Genomic DNA, 16,394 nt, shown 5'->3' with positions numbered 1-16,394 from the left:
TGCTCTCTCTCTCTTCTCTTGCTTCTTTCTTGTCTCTCTTCCTTGGCTGTTCTCTCTTTGTTAGCTCTCAACCACTTAACAGAACTAGCCACAGCTGCATTTTATCTACATCAGCCAACCTGCTGCCCCTGAAGCCAGTCCACAGCTGTGTATTATCAATGATAATTAACCCAGCTTCATTCCTCTACAGAATCCTACTTAAATCTCATGAATCCATGTTACTCTTTCAAAAGCCTTTAAAAATAAAGCAGCCTGTGATGTCAGCCTGTCATTTGTGGCCTGCCCAGCGTGGCCAATCTTAAATGTGAGAGATGGAACCACAGCAGTGCATGGATAAAATAATGATTTATTGGAAACTAATATTTGTAAAAAGTATAAAGGCAATCACTTCATTTTTTTTTTTAAAAAAAGACAAAGCTACCCCATTACAAGATTTGTTCAGTAACAGGATCAGATTTAGTAATAACACAAAATATTTTAAATTCCTGAGATTAAGGCCCTCATCTTTTGAACTCCATTCCTCCTCCCCCTCCCTGCTTCCCCCACAAAGGTACTGGAAATTTAATTTCCTGGTCAGTTGTGCTTTTTGTAGATTATCATCCAAAATTAGTTTCATTCTTTACATCAGCATGAAATTTAAAAATTCAAGTATGCCCAAGTTTCACAGCAAGTTCATTCACATTCAGTTGCAGGCATCCTGTTCAAAATTACTTCAAATTTCAAGTTGGTATTCAAGTTGCTGTATAGATGAGGCTCCTGACTCTGAAGATACAACTTGTTCCCCTTAAACAAGACATGGAAGCCAAGTCCTCTTTTTCTTCCACCTGGCCATGGCTAATAGTTCTTACTTATCATACAGGGGTATTGAGATGTGAATGCAAGGTTTTAGGCACAAGTCCTTTTATATCTGCACTTAAAGCCATCACAAGGAAATTTAGTAACACAGAGTTTCAGTTCCTTTTGCAGACTTCTAGTAATTTACCTATATGCCCTTGGCATATTTCAGGTTTATAGCAGGCAGATAGTTCAAGAAGGACAAACTTGGGTAGCAAAGTGTTTGCTTCTAAGCAATGCAAGTTCCATTACTCAGTTTCAGTAGGAAGCCACGCTGCAAGGCCACAAAGGCAGATCCAGGCATAACACATGCAGAGAATTTTCAGTCCAAGTTCAGACGTTTTTCCTAGCAAGATCATTGCCTCTTGTCTGACAATGTAATGTTTCAATCAATGGAACTCCTCCAGTTGACACACAGGGAACAAGGCTAAACTTAAGTACTTTCAAAAGGATGCATGTGATGTTGGTGCTACGTCAGTGGTTAGCTTTTCAGTTAGAGCTAGAAACAAAAATCTAATAAAACTCAAGACAAACCAACTAAAATAGAATTTTTTCCAATACTAGAGGTAGATTTTATCCAGTGTCATATATAATAGACACTCCTGTAAGTGCAGAGCTCTAGGAATTAAAACAATTAAGATCAACTTCAAACTATGTGCTCTTAGAATAATTACGGAGAGCTTTTCGCATATCCTTCAAGAAAGCAGGCACAGCACTCTGTAAAAAGAAAAGCGGAAAAGTCATTCTTGCACAATGTAATCAAGAAAAACTGTAAGCAAGATGAGAATTCCCACTATATATACCAAGGCCTTCAAACAAATACAGGACAAGTCTAAGATCTAGTACAAAGCAGCAAACCATTCCTTTAATACTTTGTGAACAGACTGCATTATTGAAGTTTGCTTGCATTAAGGCTGTTCACATATGCTCTGCAACATGGATTTATTGCAGAAATTTACCTGCCTGGTTGACTAACCATAGGAATTTGATAGGAATAAAAAAATAAATACAAAATTAAGACAACTGCCTTAAGAGCAGACAACAACAAGACACTAAAAATGACGCAACATAAGAGCTAGAAAGGTCAATATATCAATTTCAGGAAAAAAAAAATAAATAATTCAACCCAACATGCAGAAGACAGGTATGGATGCAGTGAGAACACTGTTTGAAACAGATTAACCAAAGACAATTGTGCTGTCAACCTTTACTTACCTGGGCAATCCAATTGATCAGCCGTGATGGAGTACTGCCACCGGGATTAAGAAAATAGTACATATAGACTAGAGATGAGAGAGAAGGTACCAGAAAGTTATCCAGCCATAGTCTGAGTATTAACTCTAATACCATATGACCAAAGCTGTTGGGTGTGCGAGACTGAAGTACCAAGTACAACAGTTGTGCTCTAAATTCTTCATAAAAAAGTCAACTTTTACTGAAGTAAAATGTGAAATGAGTATTGCCGTTCCCAGTTAGCCTGTGGGAAGCTGAAAGCACTATGATATTAATTTAGACTATTGCAAACCACTTCAGGTAGCCTGTTTTATAATATCATCTTTAAAGGACTAGTCTCAGGCAGGAGTCAATCTCTAGATGAGCCCATTAATCTATACATCTGTCAAACATGAAACTTAAATTACTGCTGAGTTAACCAGATTGCAGCTAGTATCAGACTTTACCCAACTGAACTGGCTAGCAGGAAAAGAAGTGCAGGCTGGGGAGGGGGAGCAGGGCAGGGTGAAGCGGTCAGTAGTCTATTCTTAACTACCCAGCCCAACTGTCAAATGAAAGATTCTTAACAGTAGCACACTGCACTGGACATTTCCAAAAGTTTCCTTAATTTTAAAGTATTCCCAGAGCTCAGTACATCCACTTTACAGTAATTTCTTTTAGCTTAAAATTTCCAGTCTCTCTTTTACATGCATTTTGCCAATACATACATTCTCTGGCTACATGACTCGTGATCATACTTACATTTAGATCCAGTCTTGCCATCACTTTCAATTGCCAGTCTTTGCTTATAGCTTTTAACTCTGACAATACCAGGCTTTTCAGGGCACTGAGGAACAGACACACTCTGAGCTAACACAACCCAGATCTTCCGCCCGTCAACATCCATCTCTTGACATTCACGAGTATAAACATACTGTATTCCACGTTGAGGAGGCATGTCAAAACAGCATCAGTTTGACACATGATGAATTGACAAGTGAATTCCATTACAAATACTGGCCCCTTCAAGTTATTTCTTATGCTTCTACACAATTCAATCCTGCAGAGTAATAATTCAGCTATGTGAGCACCCACACTCTTCTTCATGCTATACATATTCATGTAAGTGAGGACTGCAAGATCTTAGATCAAGTGCAGCTGAGCAGTAGAATCAGTACATTGTTGGGATTCCTGGATGACCAGGTGACAAAAACTGCAAGAGGAATGAAAAGCTTGAAAGGATACATCTCTCCTTGAGAGACGAAAAGGGTACTTCATTTCCATGTAGATTAGTTTTTCACCATCATATGTCCTCTCATACAGTGCTACGGTTGAAAAAAAAATAATTGTTAGGTATCTTTAATTTCTACTGCAACAGAACCATACATGGCATCAAGAACTGCTCAGATTTCTGACATAAGCACATTCTACACAGAACTTTTATGTCAAAATTGATATGTATGTAAAGTTGTAGCAGTAGAAGACATTAAAAAAAGTACTGCAGCAGGGTTGTTCAGGAACCAAATACACAAAAATAGGTCGCCTATTTTTCTGCTGCTATTGAATTCATTGATAAAAAGAAACAAACAAAAGGCCAACCCCCAAACCAGAACAATCCTGGGGGAGGCACAGTCAAATTCCTATTCAGTTAGCTTATTCAAAGCCTTTCCATCTCAAAGATTTTTCCTCACCTACACATATTCTGTATAATTCTGAGCCACAAGTACACTATACGTTTTCACAAGCATGCCATTCTCCTTGTAAAGGATTCTGAGTTCACATGGAACTAGGACGAGTACTGCTTTCTAATACCTAAAGAGGTCTTACATGAGGGATTAATGAAGTTTGGAAAAGGTATTAGGAATTTCACAGCACTATATACAGGCAATAGTGAACAAGAAGCTTGAGCAGTTTATGAGCCTTCATTACACCACCTTCAGTCTGCCTGGAAACTCAATCAGAAGGCAGCTGAATAGGAAAAATACATATCTAAGAATAGACCCTAAAACATGGTAGTGACTCAGTCAGATAGTAGTGTGGCATGAAGGAGAAAAACTAATTCAAATCAAACTACATAACTGAGCTTGAAAAACAGTGTACTGTACAGCTTCTTCCCTTGAGGCAATAACTGCCATTATCAGGGTAATGGACCTGACAAGCCACAGGGCTGAGCCAGGGTAAATTCCTGTCTGCTCAGGGACTGGTCATTACATGGGTGCAGTTAGAAGGGGTGTGATCCAGAAAGGGCATTCACATTAACAGAGTTGGCTTTTCCTCTTTTAGAGGAGACTTCTGCCTGCAGGGCTACGTATCCTTCAGCACTAATGCACACAGTCTGCCACATCACTTTCAGTCATTTTGCAAATAAGGCTAGAACAGACTGATAATCTCATTGCTAAGGCAAGAGGAGTGCCACAGATGGGAGATTCTTTCCCTATATAACATGCTCCAAACCAGGCTTCTGTTAGTAAGCCCTGCAAGTCAGCAATCACCCACAAAACCAGCTTCTCCTCTTCTTCAGGCTGGAGCAGTATTGGATGCACAATACTCAAGTGCTGGATGAAGCGACAGCATGATGCTACCCACCAGAGGTCACTGGAGCATTGGTTTATTAGCTCTACTTTTACTTCTAAATGCAGAGCTTTCCTTTTTCAAAGGGATTAAGACACTATTTTAAAGCCCTCGATGCTCTTGTTAGCTACTACTAACTCAGCTACCTTTGTATCTGCAAATACAGAAAAAACCAAATAGGTAAGTCACATCCCACCTGTATTCACTTTAGTCTGTCAATCCTTCAATACTGGTGGACAGCTTCTGATCAAAGCAGAATACGGTGCATTTTAATCAATACACCAGAATTCACTTAGCATTTCTACAACAGATCACAAGTCCATTTTATTCAGAACAGGCACAGCTGCATTTGCTGCTTTAGCAGTCAATTATTACTGTTAAATCGTTGGGAAGTATGATCTCAATCATGACAATGTTGCAATCAGGAATAACAAGTTTCAGTATTGCTCAGGCCCGACTATTTTTTACCATGCCACAGAAGCATATGGTGCTTCAGTCACTACTTTACAGTTTAGTCACAGCTTCCCAGGCCCCAGAACATCCACATCCTGTAGATATCTAGGAGCCTGGTTTGGAAGTAGCCAGGATAGTAACAGCAATGCAACAACAGTAGCAGACAGATACCAAAATTTCTGAGGCCTCAGGCAAACTCTTGGCAAGAACAGCTCAAAGCATGACCCTCTGATGTATGGACAGGAATTCTGTCCATATCTGCCTCCAGCCAGTCCTTCCTAAAGAGTTTTGCTAAACAGAACTAGAGAACAGAGATCAGTTCCTCTTATGCTTGGTGCAGGAGCAGTTACATTTCCAGCTATAAAGGCAGCTACTTCTACTTGGTCACGTTTTTATTTCAATGCCAGCCAGCAGTTCAGCAAAGAACTCTTCTTTGGACTGCCATTATTGCACAGTTGTAAGAGCAACAAGGAATGCAAACAGTAAAACAAAGGACAAGAAGGCTCTGAATGGAAGTTTTCTGGTTTTTTCCCCTAAATGTGAAAGAAAAAAACCCCAAGCTTACATTGAAATGATGACTAGCACTATTTCATCATACTTAAGAGTTCTAAATAATGGGTGGGCTTTTATCAATTCTTAAGCTAAAAGGAGAGTGTTAACATTATGCTTATGCACCTCAAGAGTTAACTCTGTTAAATGCTGGCCTTGAAGTACCAGCATAAGTATAAATTCACAGATGAACATACCATGGTCAGCAAGGATATAAATGCCAGCTCTGCAACATTATCTAGCTTTTAGTTTGAGGGTGTAGCTTCCCTCAACTGCTTCCTTTCTTTTCTCTAAGAAGGCATTACACTGAGAGAAAAGAAAAAAGTGTTTAAGAAGTATTCAGTTCTTCTAAATGCACTTAAAGACTATTGAAGTAATTCAAGCTAACATTGTATTTTGACATCCAATAGGATAAACTTGAGTCCCACTCCAACTCTTTTTGTTTCATTAATGGCAAAGTGGCCTTTGCTACAAGAAAGGTATTGCCCATTTTGGCAAATAACACTAATGAAAACACAGCTTCTTAAGCTTGACCAAGTACTGATATGAGTCAAATATGTGGTTCTCTGTACCAATACAGCCAAAGGCATTGCCAGTTATCATTCATCATAGAGCTGTCCTAGACTTAACAAGCACAACATTTAACAATTCTTTGGTTTTTAACACTGTTCTTTGTTCAGCAGAACACTTTGACCATGTTTCAGTTTTATTGGCCCAAACTGATTTTAACCACAGGCTTAAAGGGGAAAGGCTCCCCATCTTTAAAACAAATGATGCCCACATCAGCTGAATCCCTGCCCTGTCACTTGCCGCTGCTGACTTAAGATGTTTTAACATCATGTGGATATCCAGATTAAACTCCTTTTTTCAAAGACATTAAATGAACACAAATAAATTCCTTCCTCTGGAAAAGGCAAAGTTACTATCTATTCTCTCAATACATCCATTTCTGATTGTAAAAGGTGCCAAGATCAACCAATATTTTCAGGAAAAAGCATTCCATTGTGCATCAAACTGGTGCAAGCCACAGGAAAATTTCTCATGATGAGAATAACCGGCCATCGGAATAATCTTCCCAGGGAAGTGATGGATTCCCCAACACTGGACACTTTCAAGATTCAGCTGGAAAGGGTGCTGGGTCATCTTGTCTAGACCATGTTTTTGCTAAGAAAGATTGAACCAAATGATCATTGAGGTCCCTTCCATCTCGGTATTCTATGATTTCACTGCCCACTGCAATATGCAAAGATGCACAAAAGGTACCATCTCCATATCTCCGCAGAATGTTTACTAAAATGTAACCTAGGAATTACAACTAGAAGCGAAGAGGTGCTCCAGCAGAACAAGTGATGCCAATTATATGTTTTAACCAACACAGAAAAAACTAATTCCAGAAGAAAACTATATGGTGATTTTCAGAGTGCAACCTTACCCCAAAAGATGCCCAAGTCTAGTCCAAGTCTTCGGATGCAGCATCTTTAAAATACCTTTGAAGAAAGTTTTATCAGGAAGAGTCAACGTGGACATAAAACTTGCTTTTAAACCACCTAGGTAATCTTACCTTTAATATTATTATCCCATTGTTTTCTGAAGTTTAAGTCCATATAGAAATCCACACACAATTTTGGGGGACAGTCAGCAATATCACCAAAGATTTTATACTCATAAAGTCCTGATCTCTGTGGAAACAGAATGGGGAGAAGAAAAGTCACACAGGAAAGGGAAGTACTCTGCAGCAGGGAGAACAGCTGAAGGAAGTTAGGTGGGGCACATACTACAAATATGCTCAAGAGCTGTGAGACCAAGCGTTCAAAACACAACGCAAGATTCAGTCTTTAACCTCTCAACTTTTTGATCTATACATAAAAGTTTAAATTGACAGGCTGACCTGCCCTGCACAATGCTTGTTCCTTCCCTTACACGAGTACCCTTTTATTTCGTAAGTAGTTCCAAAGGGAGCGTGTTTCTTCACACGCATACACACACATGCCCTCTTCCATCTCCACTGGGCAGTCTGGGCTAAATCTTGCCCACACTGAAGCTTACCAGAAGCATTAAATTCTTATGGCAAGGTCTCCAGATCCTTTAGAGCATGCTTAAGGATCTCAGCCATTTCGAGGAGGTTACAAAGTACTGCATGATCTGGAATAAGTTTTCCAGCAAGTTAGGTATGCTTATACTTCAGGCCAATACAAAAACGCGTTACAATGTTCATGCTTATACAATGCACCATCATACCTGTTTTGAGTATTTATCAGCTATTTTCCTTCTGAAAGCTGTTTGTCTGCACTGAAGAGATGGGGTACAGGATATCTCCTATATTAATGCTTTTAATGTTAGTCTCAGCATATGGAAACTCCACCTGTGCCTATACAGTAAAGTCTGTATTATTGTTAGGACTAGTTCAGTACTGAATTAAAACAAGAAGAGTATTTTAAATATACAGTATAGGAGTCAAATTCAAGCATTCCCAAGGAAACTGAGGGAAGGATTATACAACATTCTATAGTGAATGGTTGATTTTTCTTCTTCTCCTCCCCTTCACAAATCAACCCTAGATGATGAAGATTTGATGTGCCCAAAGATAATAACGGGACCAAGAAGCTTAAGCTACTTGTCTTCACTGTGGCTTCACAGAAGCATCAATCGCTAGCTTTTAAACTGGAACTGTTTAGCACCTGTGCAGTCCCATGCACTTATATCGTCTTTGTAAAAGGCATCAACATTTTTATTTTCACAAGAAAAACTAATTTTGAGAATATCACACCTGAAACTGTGCTGAGACCCAGCAGTATATGCCAAAGCACAACACTGATGCTCCAAAAATAGTTAATTTGGCTTAAACACTATTTAATTCCAGGTCACTAATCAGAAACGCTATGTGGATTATCTTGCATGTATGTATATTTACATTGTGTCACGTAATACAGGAGCAAGAATTGTGGTTTGCTGTTCTCTTCTAGTAATTCAGAAGAAAGTCTTACTTCCTCATGTCATGGGGTGGCTCTTCCACTGACGAATAGAAGTCTTTGTATCCTTTTCCTGGACTTTGATTATGACTGCATCTTGAAATTTAACAAACCAAACTCACCCAAAACTTTAACTCTGCGCTCAACATGCAAAGCTAGCTGTTCATCAGTGCACTCACCGTTTCTTTGCATCCTTTAAATCCCTCTTAATTTGATAGAAGAAAGCCATGCAGTAATTTCCTCATTTAAGCTATCAGAGCTTGCCTCAAAGACTTTGCATAGAACTGTGTGCTTTGTAGCTCTGTGAGAACAGACCAGTTTTACACTTCTAGAGTAAAAGTTTTAGAACCACAAACTGACATAGTATTGCTTGTCTCTAAAGCTTTTGTGTTCTACCCAATAAGCAGCTGGAAGTGCCTGTAATACTTTTTAATTGGGGATTATCAAAAGATATGCATACAATATAGGTCTTAAAAGCATTTTTGCTATAGATAGAACCTCTATCAGAGGTTAAAACAGAGCTGTAGTGATGCCATCACATAATTCAGAAGCCACTAAATTCAGAGTGCACATGCTACACTACCTCATCTCCTGACTTCACACATGGGACTCTACCTTACATTCAAAGGTAGGCTCCCAGCTGGTTCACAATATCAGTTCAGTCGTTCTTGCATCCATAGTCTTCAAGTTCTTATACTGTAGCTCAAGACAGATCAAGAAATTATGCTGTTGTTAGCTACCAATTTGTTCCACTGCTAGACAAATCACAGCATAGATCACTAAATATCTTCTATTAAAAAGGTAGTATTTTGATAAGAATATGAAATAACAAATTATGATCTGAAAAATGAACAGTACATTACTACAACACAATCAAACTAGTAGACTGCAACAAGGCTTTACCATTGGTCAGGTTCTACTGCCTGTGTTGTATCTCCTTCCTCCAGAGATCAGACCACACTATTCCTCCTCCATCTGACCCCCTCTCCTACAATCCTCAGGGCTGTTTAACCACTTAGTGGGAACGAGCTACACCTGCACATCATCTATATCAATCAACCCACTGCCTCTGAGGCAAGGACACAGCTGCATGTTATCAATGCTAATGAATCCACTGCCTTCATTCCTCTACAGTACATCTTGCAGGAGGTAAGACAAAGACATTCAATACACCGGCAATTTACAATAAGAAAATCAAAACAAGAGTGAAATGTTTCAGGTTTTCAGAGGTGTATCAGCAGGAGAATCAATCAGCAGGTTGGAATACAGCACAGAGCAGCAAAGTCCAGGAGATCTATTTGTGTAGCCTGCAGAGAAGGTAGAAAGAAAAGGTGGAAAAAGAAGGCAACAGGAAATATAATTGCTGCCTTCAGCTTCCCGGACTACCATTGCTATAGTGGACTTGCAGTTCAGTAAATGTCAAAAGCCAACTTTTCCAGTAACAACTTTAAGCAAAGACCCTCCTCCTAGACTTGGTTCTTCTCATGTCGCAATCTTAAGCAACTGAAAGACAAAACAACAGATTTATTTCCCAGTAGAATCAGAAGACTGAAGGTCCCTTGCATCTTACCTAGTGTGTCCATCTAGCCCAGGGGTCCTCAAACTTTTTAAACAGGGGGCCAGTGTGCGGATGAAGTGGCAGGAAGCCATCTGTGGCTGCTTGGTTTCCCCCCCAACCCCCGGCAGGGTGTGGGTGTGTGTGTGGGGGGGTGTCTGTAAATACCGGGGGCCGGATTGAGGACCCTGGGGGGCTGTATCCAACCCGCAGGCCATAGTTTGAGGACCCCTGATCTAGCCTAAATAAGGATCATAGTTCAATATGAAGGGGGGGAGGAAGACACACCTCTAAATGTTTTTTTAGTCGGCTCAATAGTCCTTCTATATAAAAGCATGAGAAGGAGAAGCCTGAGCTACTTTCCATCTAGCCAGCTTCAACCTATATGACAGCAGCAAAGCCACCGCAGCACAGGCTGCTGCGGTACAAGTCTCAGGGTCACCTGGTCCCACTGGTTTGGCTAAATCCAGCCCCCAGCTTCCCAAAGTTACCCTGCCTTCCTTCACTGTGTTCACTTCGTTACAGGGCTGTGATGAGTTCCTGTCCTAAAGTTTCTGTTTCATTTCATCCACTCCAGAAGCAACGCTCCATTTCAGCATCAGATCTAATCTTGCACAGACACCTGGCAGACACCGAGGCGTGCCTTCGCTGTGGGCCCTCACTGATAAACTTGTCTTGGTACTGCCAGTCACCACACCCATGCAAATAGGAATATTTACCACCAAAAAGTTACAGGGTCTATTAAGTAACCTTTTTTTTTTTTTTTTTTTTTTTTAGAAATACATTCCCTACCCTGTTTTGCCTTTCACACCAACCTATATATTTGCTTTATTTGCTATTTTACATGACTGCACCTGAAATGATTTTTGAGAACACAAATACCAAATTTTCACGCAAAGCAAAGCATGAAGTCCAGCTTTATAAGGTGTTGAGAGATAACTATGATCACCAAGCTAAAGAAGTAGCATATTTATATGGATTCAAAAATCATTATATCTGCATCTGAAGGGAAACACTCACTATGCTAATCACTTAAAGTCAGTTCTGGAAGTCTAAACTTTTGAACTTCTTTTAAGAAGTAAGTCCCTCCAAAAAGAGGAATTTCAGTTCCAACCCTTCTGAACTACCTCCTGGTTTTACAAGGAAGAGCGGTGGAAAATCAACGTGAAGGGAGTTTTGGAGAGAGGGAGAAGGAGGGAGGCAGGAACCTGCAGATCAGGAGGATGCTCCACCACAGGAGCGCTCAGGAGCTGGTGTGCGGGGTCAGACGCATCCCTCAGAGGGCTCAGGAGAGAAGCGGGACACACGGAGCAAGCACCCCCTCCGACCCACGACTGCTCCTGCTGCCGACAGCACCTTCCACCAGCATTTCTCCTGCCACTAGCGGTCAACAAGTTTTAAGAGCCTCGCAATTCGCAGGTTCCGCCGGCAGTCTGTAAGAGCGGTGTTTACTGCAGCAGCGCGGCTTTCTCCATCAGCAGTTAATAGCATTACCCTGAAAGCTGCTTTCGGGGAGACTGGAGAAACCGAGCAGGGGTCGGCAGCGCCCGGACGGGCAACGGACCTCGGCCTGAGCTGTGCGGGCTCCCCCCAGCCGCGGCAGCAAGGCACCCCCGGCCGCCGCCCGCTCTGCTCCTCAGCCGCGCTCCCCCACGCAGGGTCCAGCCCCGCACGGGGAGGGCCCGCGGCACGGCCGCCCACCTCGTCGTACACCCGGTAGATCTTCACGCTCATGCTGTCCACCGTGAGCGACCAGGGCCCCCTCGCAGCCGGCGGCGGCTGGTCCAGCTCCCGGCAGACGGCCCGAAACTGCTCCTCGGAGAAGCGCCCCGGCCGCGCCGCTGCCATCCTCGTCGGCGGTGGTGGCTGCGGGCGCTGGCGCCGGGCGGCGGCGGCGGGCGCGGGGCACCGGCAGCCGCTCCGGGCCCAGCCAATGGCCGCCAACGGCCGCCAACAGGCCGCCCCGCCGCCCGGCCGGCCCCCGCCGCGCCCCGGAGCCACCGCCCGCGCGGCTGCCCGCTGCGCTGCGCGGAGCCCGTGGGTTTGGATCGGTGTGATACAGACGGGCAGGCGTACGGGCGCACCTCTGCCCGGCAGGGGCACTCCGCGCTCGCTCCCGTCCTGTGCTAGGGTCGCCGTTTGGCGGCCGTACGTGGCGCAGGTGGCCTTGAACCGTTTGGCGGCCGTACGTGGGGCAGGCGGCCTTGAACCGTGCGTGTCTGTCCGGTGCCGGAGCACGGCCAGGTTCCGTTGGTGTGTTGGTCACAGCCTTTGCTTTTGGGTGGACAGAGATTGAATAGTCTTTATGGGCACATGTATTTTTATTTTTTTTTAATATATCTATACTTTCACATTTGAAAAAGCTTTCCTTACGGACTGTTCATGTGAGAGTATACAAATAACCCATAAATGCTGTGCAGCTGGTTGGTAGGTATGTTTGACACAGGCACGGTCGCTGAGGCTCAGACAGCTTGGCAGAAGTGGCAGCAAAGAGGAGGTGGCAGCGGGCTCTGGCCGCGTTGGACTGGGGTGGACAGGTTGGAAGGGGACAAAACACTCACTGTGCTGAGCTCCCAGGTAGGAGGAATCCACTGACAGTGACAGACCTCACACCTTAGGCTCCTGCTGAATGACACTGCCTATAACAGTACGCTCACGTTTCAGGCTAAAGCATTCACGTCATCAAAACATTAAGTGGCCAAAGCTGGTTTCTTTCCTGGAGTTGTACATCTGTTTTCATTACAGCTTTATTCCTCTAATTCTTGTGAGGTACTCCTGCTGAACACTGTCTTCAGAATAAAATGCAAGCAGCTCTGAGCTGTGGGACGTCATCAAAGCTACTGACTGACAAAAAGCCTGTCTGATAACACTAACCCAATGTACTTGGTGCTAACCTCTGTGCAAGGCTGGCAAAATGTAGCTTTTTCTCGCTTCCCTGCCAACTGGCTGAGTTCTTTGACAAAGAGTTCACTTATGTCAGCTGTCCTTTCCAGTTCCGGTCAATTGGTTTGCAAGCAGAGCATGAGGATTTCTGGCTGGCTCTGGTTTGGACATACAGGCTGAGCATCATCCTTACACAGTCCAGAAAACGTGGAGAGAGTTGGTTTTGGCAGAAGGCAAGATGGTATCTCACAACCCTCCCCCCAGCATGTAAATTTGGTGCCAGAATTTGACCCATAGCATCTGTCTAAAATAATGCCACTAGTGGTAATAAGCCTCTGCCTATACATTACCTGCTCTCACATCCCCAGCGAAACTGCTAGGCAAACATTCCAGTTCTTTTTATTTTTGTAGTATGCTTACATGTATTATGAGCTTTTATTATTAATATTTATATAATATGTATAAAATATTTTGGCTTATTCATGTTCTTTGTGAATTACAATGGTGTGCTTTCAGTCACTCCAGCTGATTCTCCAAAATGTTATGACAGTATGCTTCTTACAGCTGAATCCTTACAAGTAAATTCTTGGCTGATATAAGCTGACTTCAGTGGAGCTATGCTGCTCACCCAGCTGAGGATCTGGTCTTTAAAATGGAATAAGACAATTATGTGTAGGTGAGACTGCTTTGGTTTATCTTACAGAAATATTTCTTTAAACAGTAGTTTTACTTCTGCAGTGATTTTACCACATTTCTACCTCACTTTTAAATCCCATTCAGGCTCTGAAATCGGACTCATGTGAGACTGAAAGAGCTTGTGGCTCTTGTTTGGAGAGAGATGGCTTTCACCCAGTATGCAGAAGGAGGAGTTGTGAGTCAAAAGTTGATGTTTAACATGCAGCAAGGACACGTCTGTGAGATTTCATGATCTCTTAAGAAGCCTTGTTTGTGCAAAAGGACTAAAGTCATCACAGCTCAACACTGCCCGTTGTTTTTCAGTAAATGTTTTGCATTATATGGTTGTCTACATGGCATCAAGAGTTGTAAGTTGGCTACAGCTGCCTGGTCACTCCCTCCTCCCTCCCCCCAGCACTCCCGTGGAAAAAGAGATTTATCTCACAAGGCTACCCTAGGGACCAAAGCTTTCAAAAAAGGCATTACTATGTGACCTTTTTTCTTGGTAAATAAGGAGTGGTGATTACTAAGAAAGCACAAACAGTTCTGAAAGGAGACTTTATTTTTTATTTTCCTGCATGTTTATGTGTTATTATTTATCACTTGTATGTCCATCTATTGCCCTTAGTTTAGGGATAGAAGCTAAACTTTGAACCCAAACCCTTTGCTACCTGCACTACTAGATAGTGTGGCTGTAGTCTGGGGTGAGCTCGGACACAGCAGGGACAACCTTTCTAGAGCTCTGAACCAAATAACAATGGCATTGCAACTGCTTCAGGGCAGCTGGTTCTGGGAACATGAACCCAAGCTTGAGCACAGCTACCAACGGCAGCCTAGATACAGCACGATCCAGTCCCACACATGGGTCAGGGACCTAAATACTAACTGAATGAAAATAGAGGGTTACTATTCTAGGGCAATGAGGGGGAGTTTAACAAGTGCCCATGACTTGACCTGCATACTTAGTATTTCTTAGGTATTTAGCTGCTGCTGCTTTCAGTGGGAAATGACACCTCAAGGACACTTGCTGATCTGCGCTATCGATGGGATTGATCCACCTAAATTGCCCACCTGTTTTTTAGAATGTAAATAATCTGTATTAATTCCACCTTAACACCTAACCTTTCTGCTACTGAAATCAATGCTGGGCAATCCATTGAATTCTATGGTGTAGAATCAAACCAGCAAATTGGACAACTCATCCATCAGAAATTCACATATGGCCAGAAATGAAAACAGCAACGAATACCACATTGATGTTTTCAGGCCCCAAATGATATTCTGATATTCAGGTTTTGTTTTGGATATGAGTATCCACATGTGAGAGAGCGCTACCAGCTATACTGTGTTTTCCTGTGTCTGTCTCTATGTGGCACTGGTGCACTTTGAGAAATTCTGCAAGATGAACTAAAGATGTGGGATTTTGATGGATTTAACTGCTGGGTTGACATATATGTACTATTGTCATTCCGTTTTACTCTGCATTCCAAAAAGTTTGCAAAAATGCTCAATAGTCCTGACACACCATTTATACAGTACACACATTCACATTTCTATCATACATAGTCAAACAAATTATAATTTTCTGCTACTGTTGTTTTATTGACTGCATTATGTAAAAGCCTTTCTTAAAAATTGTTTCATGACTTTTGCAGCTAGCAAGAAGCAAATTCTTCATCCAGAAAGCTGAAAAGTAACAATATCGTCTCCCACCAGAGACATGCATGTGTAAGGCAGTCTATATTCTCCTCTCCTTGTATGAGTCAAAGGGAAATCTGTTTTTTCAACACTTTTAGAGTACGCAGAAAAATTAGTCTGTCTGCTACACTAAGATCTTTATATATTTTATATTCCTGCCTAAGTATATAGGAAGGAAGGGTCACCCAGAGTGACAATCATCTCTTTTGCAAAGAACTAGCACAAGACATACACTGTTTGAGCTCTCAGAAGAGGTCTTATGTGGCCATTAAACACTGGCTTGTAACAGCCTTCTTCATACAGTTGTATTCAACCCCAAACTATGACTATATCTGTATTGAGCATCTGGTTTCAACAGCATTCCACCCAAATAGAAGAGGATTCAGAGAATAACTGGAGTTCAGCTGTTTCCCTGCCTTCTAATACTAAATATTTTTTATCTATGGTAGAGTTTTATTATGCTGAACTCCTGGTGTCAGGACCCATCTCTCTAATTTGGCCACATTTACTTTTGATTTACACCTTCTAGCCACAGCTTTTGTGGAAAGTAACGCACTACCGGTGCAAATAAACTGAGATTGTGAGGTGCAACCTATTTACCTGGACTTGAAGAAAGAGGGGTAATTTTAGATTTTTGTTGTAGAAAAAGAAGGGATTGCACTATTATCTGCATGACCTAAAATGACTCATTCAGAAGATAAGCAAGGCCATTTAGATCTTGACTTGATTTGGTAAATCATTGTCACTACCACACCCTCTATTTTCCTAACTTGTTTATATGGATGTAGAAATATTTCTAATCATTTCCCTTAGCATGTGATATTAAAGCAAATGATACATACAAAAAGATGTCTTTTGTGGGAATAGTGACAACTGGTCTTACTGCAGCAATTCTTTCTTTTCTTTCTTAACTACCCTTTAGGTCAGACACTTGACTTACTGGTAATTTCACAGAACTCATCTATTATGTAGGAGAAAATCTGGGTATTTTAGCT

General features: G+C 42.0%; 1 protein-coding gene across 10 annotated transcripts; it reads right to left on the bottom strand.

The window, feature by feature from the left end:
* Positions 1 to 330: 330 nt before the first annotated feature.
* PCTP (phosphatidylcholine transfer protein) lies at positions 331 to 12,393 on the bottom strand. 10 transcript variants are annotated; one of them, XM_055726228.1, is made up of 8 exons: positions 11,352 to 11,625; positions 9,975 to 10,091; positions 7,858 to 7,987; positions 7,181 to 7,298; positions 3,292 to 3,371; positions 2,809 to 2,980; positions 2,050 to 2,117; positions 331 to 1,551 (listed from the first exon to the last, which is right to left on the bottom strand). In XM_055726228.1, exons 4-8 carry the CDS (start codon positions 7,221 to 7,223, stop codon positions 1,486 to 1,488), a joined length of 429 nt encoding a protein of 142 aa, XP_055582203.1. In that variant the 5' UTR covers positions 7,224 to 7,298; positions 7,858 to 7,987; positions 9,975 to 10,091; positions 11,352 to 11,625; the 3' UTR covers positions 331 to 1,485. The 10 variants fall into 10 exon arrangements, with proteins under 10 accessions (XP_055582203.1, XP_055582186.1, XP_055582160.1 ...); XM_055726211.1 differs by lacking the exon at positions 11,352 to 11,625 and adding an exon at positions 10,432 to 11,334; XM_055726185.1 differs by lacking the exons at positions 7,858 to 7,987; positions 11,352 to 11,625 and adding an exon at positions 11,845 to 11,984.
* Positions 12,394 to 16,394: the final 4,001 nt, after the last annotated feature.

This window comes from Falco cherrug, chromosome 1 (assembly GCF_023634085.1).
Source record: "Falco cherrug isolate bFalChe1 chromosome 1, bFalChe1.pri, whole genome shotgun sequence".
Taxonomy (NCBI): Eukaryota; Metazoa; Chordata; class Aves; order Falconiformes; family Falconidae; genus Falco; species Falco cherrug.
The sequence above is the reverse complement of the archived record's forward strand: the minus strand, read 5'-3'. Positions and strand labels throughout refer to the sequence as shown.

Excerpts from the sequence above, each read along its gene's own strand:
- PCTP (XM_055726203.1), bottom strand. The coding sequence starts at position 11,991 with ATGGCAGCGGCGCGGCCGGGGCGCTTCTCCGAGGAGCAGTTTCGGGCC. Across the intron at positions 7,299-11,844 it reads TCTACCGGGTGTACGACGAG|AGATCAGGACTTTATGAGTA; the intron begins GTGGGCGGCCGT and ends CTGTTTCCACAG. Across the intron at positions 1,552-2,049 it reads TGATCAATTGGATTGCCCAG|AGTGCTGTGCCTGCTTTCTT; the intron begins GTAAGTAAAGGT and ends TTCTTTTTACAG.